Here is a 12037-nt window from a genome sequence, read left to right on the forward strand (position 1 = left end):
TTATGTCAATTTGGTATGAACTAGAGTCACTTGAGAAAGGGGAGCCTCAATTGAGAAAATGCCTCCACAAGATTGGGTTGCAAGCAAGCCTTTAGAACATTTTCTTAATTAGTGATTCAAGTGGGAGGGCCCAGCCCACTGTAGTGGGGGACACTGCTGGACTGGTGGTCCTGGGTTCTAGAAGAAAGCAGGCTTGCCTTTTGTCACCTGCAGCAGTTAAGAGAGCTGGCCCTGGGGTCATGAGAGCAGGTGCACTGGCCCTGCCCCTGTCTGGCTGCAGCACACAGGGGAGTGGACCCTGCACCTCTCCTGAGCAGCGCAACAGTGAGGGGGCACAAGTGAGCTTGCTCTGGGAGTGAGAGCATGGGAGAGCGGGACCCCCAGAGGGCTTGAGAGCAGAAGAGCTGGCCCTGCCCTTCACTAGCTGTAGTTGGAGAGCGTGAGGGTCCTGCACCTGCTTGGGCAACACAGTGGATGTGTTGCCCAAAGGCCCAGGGTGAGGAAGCCTCGAGAGTCTGAGAACTGTAGGAGGGCGGAAGAGCTGGTCCAGACCATCCCAGGCTGCAGTACTTGGGAGAGTGGGTCCTTTGCCCTGGCTGGGCAGCACAGTGGGGCCGGCCCTGGAGGTGTGAGTGCGAGTGCTAGTGAGCTGGCCCTGAGCGCAGGAGAGCCGGAGAGCAGGAGAGCAGGAGGGCTGACCCCGCCTCCTGCTGATGGCAGCACTGGGTGGCCTAGCTGGAGCACTGCTGAACAGCTCCCCCTGGTGGTGCTGATGAGGGAGAGCCAGCACGCTAACCAGCTCAGCTACCACCCAGGCCCCATCCAGAGCTCTGCGTGGGCCCACCCCAAATATCTATGTCATCTTTGAACAGCCGGGCTGCATGAAAGGGCCGGTCCTGCTAATCTAAAACTGCAGGATCTCCACGACACAGGGTAAGAACAGGATAACCAGGAGGAAGCCTGGTAGGAGGATCCTATATCGATGGTGTCACAGAAGACAGATAATCTCTAACCAGACTAATGAATGATTGCAATGGGCATTTGCAAGGGAAGATGTGTGGACAGAGGGACAGACCGAGGGACACACCGCAGCGTGCTACAGCTTCCACGATTGGGTGTTTTCTATGCTTTGTTTTATTGTTTTTGCTGTTGTTGGTGGTGGGGGGAGGGGTGTTTTATTTTGATGTGGAGATTGCAAAGATAAAGAGAGGATACCAGAGGACAGGGAGATGAGTGGGACTGGGATACATAATATGAAATTCACAAAGAATCAATAAAAATTAAAAAAGGAAAGAAGGAAAGGAAGGAAGGAAGGAAGGAAGGAAGGAAGGAAGGAAGGAAGGAAGGAAGGAAGGAAGGAAGGAAGGAAAAACAGAAGGAAGGAAGCTTAACAAGCCATGGAGAGCAAGCCAGTAAGCAGCACCCCTCCCTGGCCTCTGCATCAGCTCCTGCTTCCCAGTTCCTGCTCTGTCTTGATTTCCTCTGATGATGAACTGTGGCACGGAAGCATGAGTCAAACAAACCCGTTCCTTCCCAACTTGCTTTTGGTCATGGGTCTCATCCTAGGAACTAGATGCGTGTTCTGAAAGCGATACGTGTTCATGGGAATGGTCAGGCTAATGACATGCAATCCCGTGTTTTCTCTGGCGAGAATGCAAAGGCTCACCTCACCATCACGTGTATCCCAGCAGACGAGAAACACAGCAGCAGAGCAAGGCTGGGCTGGGTTCGCCCTCCTTCTGTTATCACCTCACTCTGGCACAGTTGTCCCCAGGAGGTACAAGAAAGTCAACAAATGAAGTGGAGTTTGTCCCTGACAAAGTGAAACCTGCCGCAGCTATGAGCTACTAAAGTAGAAATGTTCCCATGAGGGGGCTGGAGAGATGGCTCAGCAGTTAATGGCACTGACTGCTCTTCTAAAGGTCCTGAGTTCAAATCCCAGTAACCACATGGCAGCTCACAGCCAGAAATGTCCAATGATAATGTCCAGGGCTCAGCATCCGGATTGTCACAGAAGTCCTGTCTCACCCTCCACTGCGGCAGAGAAAAGAGCGAGTGCTTCAAATCATATGCCTGACTGCAAACAGATGCCTTAGATAACCGCTATTAAAAGCTAAACGAAACGAAATTCCATAGCTCTTTCCTGGCAGGACACCTGCCACGTGAGAGAACTGCCCACACTTCGCAGCCTCAGTGTGAGTTGCCCATTCGAATAACCTGGGAAGAATTTTTTAAGTCCCTAAACCAAGCATCATCGTGGGGAGTCCCTATGAATTGACTCAGCAGTGTTGTTTTCAAATGCTCTCAGGCTGAATGGGAGGTTCAGCCAGGGAGAAATGGAAGCTACCCTGTGGTGCTGATGGGCTTCCTGCCTACTCTACAGCTCAGTCTGCTTGACTAGTCACTTAAGCCTAATGCAATAGTATTCCTCAGCCTGAACTTTCTCCTCAATAAAATATTGGTAACTGCAGTTAACAACCCAGTGAATTAAACTGAAGTAACACAGAGAATCTAGAACAGAACTGGGATATGGGCGCACTCAAGGTATTCACTGTCATGGTCGTGTTAATGATGGTGGTGTTGGGAGGCAGAGGTAGGCAGATTCCTGAGTTTGAAGCCAGCCTGGTCCACAGAGTGAGTTCCAGGACAGCCAGGGCTATACAAAGAACCCTGTCTCAAAAAAAAAAAAAAAAAAAAAAAAAAAAAAAAAAAAAAAAAAGATGGTGGTGGTGGCGGCAGTGACAATGATGATTTTAGTCATGGTGATGGTGACAATGATGATGATGGTGGTGGTTGTTAGTTGTAAAAATGAAACAATGGGATGTTTTCCCTGGGGCTAGGACTAGAACATAGTTCATTACAGAAAGCAAAAATCGTAACTTCAACCCATGGGTTATAATCTTTACCAAGGCTTCCTTCGCTTGGAATGAGCCTCTAGAGTCTACCACCATCTTGAGCTCATCTGAGGAGATACCTGGGCTCCGTGAGGACATGTGGTAGCTCGTGTCTGCTGTCTACAGGAGACAGCACCCACTCAGGCACCCACTCACCTGGGGTTGAAATGAATGTTCTTGGGAACTCGTCGGCAGTCTATGACGACTTTCTGGTTGTCTCTGTAATGGGCGGGATCATCCGGGATCCTGAATTTGGCCATCTGAATCTCAGAGTCACTCAGTTCAGCGTGAGAGATTCTTGCGTAGCCCAACCTGCGGTAGAATTAGAAATGGTTTCTAAAATGTCTCATTATAAAAAATACTCTAATGAGTACAGCCAACGCCCAACCAGAGCCCAGCGAACGCTCATGGCTAGCACCTTCTGAATTAAGCTAGTTGCCCATTTCTCACTTGACTCTGAGTATCATGATCAGAATGAACTTGATTTATTACCCTAAATATTAACAGAAATGCTGTTTTCGTAACATGGTAAATGAAGAAGGACTATGGACACAGAATTAATTAACTCCACTTAGCAACTTTGCCTTACTTTTGTATTCGGATGAATGTTCCGTCTATACAAACCACTTCCCATATAATTATGCTTTGAGTTAATAACAGGATTTCTTCAGACTGACAAGTGTGCATGCTTACATTTTTTTTCTTTTACTTTTCAAAATCCAAATACCTCATGCAATATTTCTAGGCACATTTCCTAGTCTAAAATCAAAGATTTTATATGTCTGGGAAAAAAAAAAAACCTGCCCACATCCTGTTTCGCTTCCAGCATTCAGCTCTCTGAAAAAGTCAAAACACTTTACGAACACTATCCAAACAGTTCTCAGGGAAGCTCTCAGATGGGGAAATGGATGAACCACAGGAGAAAGAACTTCGTTTTTCAGTCATTTAGATCCCACCTCTTCCAAAAGGGCATTTGCATCATTTTCAGTCACTTATGGATTTGAGGAAATTTCCACGGCAGTATTTTAGGTTGTAAGGGCGACCAGGAGGGAAGATGAAGTCTTTGCTCCCAGTGACCGTTCTTTCTTGTTGGAGGACAAATTAAACAAGTGTGTATGCAGAAAATCTATTGGGCGGTGGTCGATAAGTCCTGTGGGAAAGTACAAGAAGGAAGGAGTCCAAAGTACGGGATGGACTAAGAAAGGCTAAGACTCAGAGGGGTTGGGGAATCAACCAGGACTGAAGGAAGAACGGCAATGGACTTGGGATAGAGGGGAAGCAGGTGAAAGAAACCCTTCCTCAAACACAGCTGTAAGGGCTCAGACTCCTATCCAAGAGGGAGAGGAGGGAGTGGGAACCCACCAGAGGAGGCGAGGCAGAGATCTGTGGCGGATGCTGTGCGGAGTACACACCGTGGGAAAGTGGGAGTGCTGAGACTAGGGAAAGATAAAGAAAGGGGACTTCAGCCAGAGTGAGGGGACCTGCAAGAGAGACACAGAAACAAAGATTGAGGGTGGGTGGAGGTAGCCCACCTTCCCATGACAAGGAGAGGGACTAGAGCTGTGGCCCTGTCAGATGGGGATCTGAGCTGTCCCAGGTTACGGCTTTGGGTTAAGCTCATGCGCCATAGCTTCAGGTCATTCTAAAGCACTGACTCTTGCAAATCTGGGCTGTTTCTTTCTTGAGTCGCTAAGATTGAAATGCTAACCTGTTTCTAGGCCTTTGAGAGTATAGCTGGCTTCTATTTAAGTCACTCACTCTTTCTGTATTATGGTGCCAGGGTAACCAGGGCAGAACAATGGATAAGCTGTAGCACATGCAACATGCCTGCAAGCCTGCCTGCGTGCACACATACACACATGCCCACATACACACAGAGAACTGGAACTTGGGACTGTTACACCTATTTCAGTCTACCCGAAAGCTTGTCTTCTAGAATTCTGACATCCTGTGACAAATAGTCAAATGCAGAACAAAATAGAAACAGTGTTCTTGATCTTAGATGTGAAATGACTTGTGATATATGCTCTTCTACCATAGCTCTTTGGAAACAATGAAGGAGTCGTTAGGCTAGCTTTCTCAGGCAGTTATCTGAGAGCAATGGCTGGGCCTCTTAGTTGTAACCAGTTACAACCAGTGTTGTAACCAGAATGACGTTTATAGCCCCTAAGTGATTTCCTGGGCATCCTTCAGTAAGTACATGAGTGAACCCGGTGAGCTGTCCAAGGGCCAATGATGTCTCCATGTGCTTATATTCAAAGTGCTTAAGAAGGGTCCATAGAACCTTACAAGGTCCACTCCCCTCCCCAGCATGACAGCCTTCACCTGCTACACCATCTACCTTTCAGCCCCAAGACATACTGCAGCGTCCCCAGTCTCACCCCCTTCAAACAGAACGCTCTTGTGTTAGGGCCTCTGATTCTGTATCTGCAAGGGCCATCTCCCAATGGTACCTTTATTACTGTGCATTATTTACACACCATTGTGTTTAATAGTTTACAAGACCCTTATGATACCTCTAGCTTTATTTAGCTACTTCTGTCTTCTTAGACTATTAAATGTCAAAACTGTTGAATCATGTAACCAACACAATCAACGTTTATAAAAGACAGAAAACATTAATTGCTTCCATGATACTTTGCCTTCTAGAATTCACAGAATTTGTTTTTTTCTTAAAGAAAAGATTTATTTATTGTTATATGTAAGTACACTGTGGCTATCTTCAGACACTCCAGAACAAGGAGTCAGATCTTGTTATGGATGGTTGTAAACCACCATGTGGTTGCTGGGATTTGAACTCAGGACCTTTGGAAGAACAGACAGTGATCTTAACCACTGAGCCATCTCTCCATCCCCCAGAATTTGTTTTTTTAATGCCAGTGCTTACCTGATCAGGCCCCGATACATGATGTATTCACACCATCTGTCTCGATCTGAGCTGTCAATATCCTACGCAAGAGCAGAGAGGAGAATGCTCACAAGATAGAAAGCAATGCTCTAATCTGAATTGCTCAAAAAGACAAAAAGGAGGAAAAAAGAAAATAAAGAAAAAAGGTGAACTGAAGCACAGATTATTCCCTCACTGCCCTCCCACTGATCCTCCATGCATGAGGAACTCATTCATTCACTCTAGAGATGTTTTTTGAGCAGTTCCTGTGCCCCTCCCTATCTCTGCTCTGGATGCTGGGAGCACAGGAAGATGGGTAAGTCTGCAGCTGCACTGTGGTCCTGCCTCCGGCAGCTCTACAAATCTGTCAGCCCCAGCAGAACTGAGAGCCTCAACACCGGTCCTCAGCCCTCTTAGCCAGGCCCTGCACCGCAGCTGCACCCCGGTGCCTCAGTGGCTTGTTTGGAAAAAGCACAAAGGAAGGATGAGAAATGGCCTGGCTTCTTCCTCTGCTCTTCCTTGCCTCTCTGTGCAAAGGGGATCCCATCAATAGCTCTTCAGCTGCCTGGTATTTAACTTGAAGCCTGGTGTTTCGGGGAAGCTCGGTCTGTGTTTACTAAATCAGATCATGGACAGAACCGCATTCAGGAGCAATCAAGAGTCTTTTGATGTTGAAGGCTTGAAACCAGACTCATTTTTCATCACAGAAGGAGGAAGGTTTTTCTTTCTATACTGTACTGAGACAAAAACCCTATAAATATGGAGATTTGTGGGTGAAAGAAGAAATCTCCACTTCCTTCTTTTTAAATAGCCTATAAATAATATATTTATATTTGACTTTTTACCACCTCTAAATTTTTCCCACCTCTAAATTTCAACTATTAAAATTTAACTTAAAATACAGTTTATATTACTACAAACGTGCCACACAATTTATTTTATATTTGCTACATGACGTGTACCTGGATGTTAATCTTAGTTATTATTTATGTTATATACTCCATTTGTATATAAAAGAAAGTGCAAATAAATCTTAGAAATTAAGCTTCAGTGTTTAATAATTATAAAAGCAAATAAATAAAAGAAAAAGTGTTCTGCTTGCCTTGGGAGAGAGACAGTAATTTAATCCTTAAGCTATAGATACTATGGCCAATCTATACATCTGTTTAACTGTTATTTTACTCCATTAGAATTTTATATGGTGTTGTAAAATTTTAAGACTAGAGAATTTAATTACTCATTTCTTAAGGAGAAAAAAATCTGTTCATCTAAGCATATATGATTAAAATTCCTCTCCATGTCAATGAAATTCCTCGTAGAAAAGCAAATGTTAGAGACCATTACCAATCAAAATAGCTTTTAACCATTATATGGGAAACCAACAGATGGTCAAATGAAAAGCCAAGTCAGAGGCTGCTTCTCACAGAGAACTGACAATCCCAGAATCCCAAGCCCTGGGTTTCCCTTTGACTCTCCTGACTTTCTTGAGAATTGGTGCATTCAACTCTCTCTCTAACTCTCTCTCTCTCTCTGTCACACACACACACACACACACACACCATCCCATAATAGCTATCAGTTGAATGTGATTTGAACACACCCCCGGGGCTTCACAGGATGGAATCCTGGACTCCATGCTGGCCACGTTGAGGTGTGGAAATTCTGTAGGTCAGGGCCCTGTCAGAACTGGCTATGTCAAGGGGGTGCCTCCTTCAGAGGGGATTGATGCTGGTCTCACAGAGCCAGTTACATCTAGCTAGAAGAGCCAGGTGTCATAAAGTGAAGCTGCTCCCTCTCTCTGTGGGGCCTTTTCCAGTAGCTTTATCTGATACAGTGGGGTGGTCTGAGTAGATTAGGGATGCCTAATCTTATAATGCCAGCCTCCAACACAATAAGGCAGGCAAACGTCTTCTCCATAGACTACCCAGAACCAGGTACTCTGTGATGACACAACCCGGAGTCCTCTCGACTTCTTAAAGGACCCAAGGAAGGTCGCCCACACCAGTGGCTTGAAGGACTGCCTGGATACTTGGTCCCTATCTCTAATCCTGATTGAGATCTTGGATTCTGCATCTCTATATCCTCTTATCTCTCCACTGGGCCACACACATGCCTTAAACTCAGCTGAGTTCCTCCTCTTTGCAATACTGTTTTCCTTCCTGTCTTCTCTGTAATAAACATCACCATCTCATCCCAGCACATTGGCTATCCTTCTGCCTAGTACATGAATACAGAGGCCAACTCATCTTCCCAATGTTTTCTGTTTCCCAGAGATCCACCTCCTTCTGTATATAGACATCAAGATGGATTGTCCTACCTCCAGGCTTCTGTAGAGTGAAGCATGACCACACGGCTGAATTCCAGTCAAAGAAATGAAACGCACAAGGTCCCTCTTCCTGGAGCGTGTGTGCAGAGGTAATCTGCATTCACCCTTGGCCTCCTCTTTAGCCCTTTCTCTGTCTTCCCAAATAGAACATGGATGCTATTTTACGTGATTGAACCATGGGACTGGAGAGCAGGCTGGGTTGCAGGATGGGGGGAGGGGGCAGCAACAGAGGCCATGGTGGCCGAGGGCTGATTGACTAGAGTCACATTAAAGAAATAACAGTTCCAGCCAGGTGGTGGTGGCGCACGCCTGTAATCCCAGCACTCTGGGAGGCAGAGGCAGGCAGATTTCTGAGTTCAAGGCCAGCCTGGTCTACAGAGTGAGTTCCAGGACAGTCAGAGCTACACAGAGAAACCCTGTCTTGGAAAAAAAACAAAACAAAACAAAACAAAACAAACAAACAAACAAAAAACCCCAAGAAAACAAAACAAAAAAACAGTTCCAGACGACACAGCTCGAGTGCCATATCAGGGCTGATTCTCCACCAAGGCTTCGATTCCGAGAACCACGCTACTCTATTTTTCTTACTGCTATCACCTGAGTTTCTGTTCCCTGCCAAACCCTCATTACCCCACGCTCTCTGTCAACTTTCCGGTGCTATGCTCAAGGACAGATCTCTCTCCTGAGCCTAATCAAACACGGCAACTGTGTTCTCAGTATAAGTTAATATGTGCCATATTCTGGGGCGTGAATCAGTCTCTTGGGGGGTTTGGTTTGTGTGTTCCTGAGAGCTTGATTACATCAGGGTATCCTGAATAATTGACGTGTTTTAGACCTGGAGTGGTACGTGCTGCTCCAGGATCAATGGGGAGACCCTGTGTGACTGGACCCCCCTCTTTCTGATACTCCATTTCAGCTTTTACTCAAAGTCTTATAACTAACTTTCACAGTGTGGCGGATTTCATTTTCTAAGCACAGTTACGTTAACATCTCACCAGCCTGTGGTACCCTTCCTAGATGTCTTTGACATTCCCCACATCAAGGAGTGGGGTTGACGATCCTTCAGGTGAATGTGACAAGAATTATGATTAAAGCAGAGGTGACACTGTGCCACTTAGAAGGGCAAGTCCCAGAGGACGGTGCAGGCTCTCCTCCCCTTGTTTACTCACTCCAGGGCCTAGCCAATTAGCCCAGGAGTAAGAGTGGTGGTCCTGAGCCAAAAGCATTGCTTGTGAATCCACCACACGGGAAATCCTGTGGTACCCAAGAAACAGCTCACTGGCCCTGTGTGGAGCACAACCGAGCTGTCCCCGCGAGCCCTGTCCACAGCACAGACTACTGGGCAGGCTCAGGTATGTGCTCTGCTGATTGAAGCAGTAGGCTAGGTCATGCTTTTTGTGCTCACAAAGCACAGAATACATCACGTTGTCAGGGTGCTGAAAGGGTGACGCACCCTGGAAAGGGGGCTTGCCACACAAACCTGGGTTCAGATCCCCAGCACACATATAAAAATCTGGGCACAGTTGGTACACACCTGTGACTCTAGCCCTGGGAAAGCAGATGCAAGAGATCCCAGGGTCTACTCCATAAGCTCCAGGTTCAGTGAGAAACCCTGTCTCGAAATAATGTGAAAAACAATGGAGGTCACATGATGTCAAACTGTGACCTCCAGCTACACAAACACACACACACACACACACACACACATGCATACACACATGTGCACACATACACACATGCACAAATACACACATGCAAGTGCACACAAACACACACGCACACTTGCATACAGACATGCACACACACAAACACATATACATGTGCATGTGTGTGGGCAAGTACACACAGATACATACATGCACAAACACGCGCACACACACATACACACACACATACAAGCTTTTTTGGGTTGGATTTTTTAAAAGTGTATAGCAATAAAGAACCACTTAACTCAGTAGATCAGAAGTTATATTAAACTTGTGTTACCTTCATGTTGCCATGTTTTGTGAGTTGTGTGTAATCTCTTGAACCAGGCTCTGAAGTGATATAGCCCAGAAATATCACTTGATTTGAACAATTTTTCAGCAATTTTGAAACTGCAATAGCCTGTAGCTTCCTGTCAAGGTCATCTCTAAAAACAAAATGCAAAAGAGTCTCTTCATTATATGTGTAAAACAATTCAAAGAAAAAGAGGTAACCAAATTCCCTCAAAATATCCTCAAACAGGGTACAAAAACCAGAGCTTTTTCTGTTGGGAAAAGGTCTGAATTTTTACAATGAACAAGACATAGACCCACACTTCAAAGTGGGTTTGACAAATGCTTGACTAAGAAAAACCTTCCTGTAGAAACCAGTGCATGTCAAGTTCATTCAAAAATCTTTCCTAGGGCTGAAGATCTATCTAGCTTAGCACTTAGGAGTACTTCCTGCTCTTGCAGAGGAATGGAATTTGGTCATGTCAAGCATCAATGTCAGCCAGCTCCAACCACCTGTGATGTCAGCATCAAGGCATCTGTTACACTCTCCTGACCTCCCCAGGCGCCCACCCTGACATATACACCCCCAGTCTATTATAGGGGCACACACACTCACTGTTAAAAAATAACACCAATCTGTAAGTTTCTATGCCAAACCCAGAATCTGTTCAACCTTTTTTCAGATACGGAGGCAGGTACGGAGATATGGCTCAGTGGAAATGTGTGGTGTTTGCCTCACACACACAAAGGCTCTACGTTCACAAGTAAAAGAAGAAAGCGTGGCAATGGCGTGAGACCTGGTCACCAGGATCACAGCTAAAATATCAAAGTAAAAGATCCAGGGGCACTCATAAGAGGGAGGGTTGCAACCTTCATAGAACAGCCCAGCCTGTGTCACCTACACTGCTACTTCAACCGGATGTTTTCTGAATGTCTCTCCTCTGCTCTCTTGCCCAAATACTGACTGGGTATCTTGCCTTTAATATTCTAATTACTGTAGGTATGAAACAGAAAACAAGCTTTCAAGTAACTTACAGTTCTGGAAGAAACATCATGTTTGATAGGACCTATCAGGAGAATAGAGGCACCTCAGGGACTTCAAACAAAGTAAATGTAATATAGGGAATTGTTACATGAGTGATGAGAAGCCAGTCAGGGAGCAGAGATACAATCAGAGGTTGGCAGCAATGAGATCCTAGCACTGTCTACCACTAGAGGACAGACAGGCAGAAGTTGACACTACAAGAGTCAGCAGGAAGCCAGCGTTGGCTAGAGGGGGAAGGGCTAATGTAAGGGCTTCCGTGATGGCAGCGGGGTGATCTAGGAACTACAGCCGTAGAAGAGACTGTGCTGCCAGAGATACCAGAAAAAGCCCAGAGAAGAGGTGAGACATGGTCCGGCTTCTCCCTTTTGTTGCCTTCAACCTTGTGCCTGTTGTTGACTAAATCCACTTAGAGTACAGAAGGCAAAGGACTCTGGGAAATGTCATTGCTTGCACTGTAAAGATACAGGTGGGTGCAAGGGATAGATTCATGAGTAGTTGACAAACAGAGGCATTTTCCTAGAAAAATGGGTGAGTGTTACAGGAAAAGAGAGATATGGGGGAAGATCACTGGGAACCAAGAGGACCAGAGAGATCTCGAAGAAGACTCAAAGACTGGAGCTAGCGGAGGGTCTTTGAGTCAGACGACCAGTGTTAGCTATCAGGTGTTTGTGAAAATGTGAGGAAAGAAGGGAATGTCACTTAGTGCCCTCGGACCCCAAAGACCCTGTAAGGACAGAGTGTGGTGCTGTTTCTGTAGTTGTTGTTGTTGTTATTTCTGTAGTATTGTTGTTTCTGTAGTTGCTGTTGTTGTTTCTGTAGTCTGGTTTCACGTGTAGATCCAAGCATTTCTGAGCTCCGGCTTGGTTCTGACCTCTGACCCTGACGGTGCATATCATCTAACTTATCTCC

General features: G+C 45.8%; 1 protein-coding gene across 1 annotated transcript in view; it reads right to left on the bottom strand.

Annotated features, from left to right (window-relative positions):
- Cwh43 (cell wall biogenesis 43 C-terminal homolog) overlaps positions 1–12037 on the bottom strand; it is a 51051-nt gene that overhangs the window by 13674 nt on the left and 25340 nt on the right. Inside the window, exons 13-15 of the mRNA XM_052199003.1 lie at positions 10094–10238; positions 5782–5843; positions 3051–3206 (exon numbers count right to left, since the gene is read on the bottom strand). Of these exons, the coding sequence (XP_052054963.1) occupies positions 3051–3206; positions 5782–5843; positions 10094–10238 (363 nt within the window). The remainder of the gene's footprint in view (positions 1–3050; positions 3207–5781; positions 5844–10093; positions 10239–12037) is intronic.

Source organism: Apodemus sylvaticus, chromosome 11 (genome assembly GCF_947179515.1).
Source record: "Apodemus sylvaticus chromosome 11, mApoSyl1.1, whole genome shotgun sequence".
Classification (NCBI taxonomy): Eukaryota; Metazoa; Chordata; class Mammalia; order Rodentia; family Muridae; genus Apodemus; species Apodemus sylvaticus.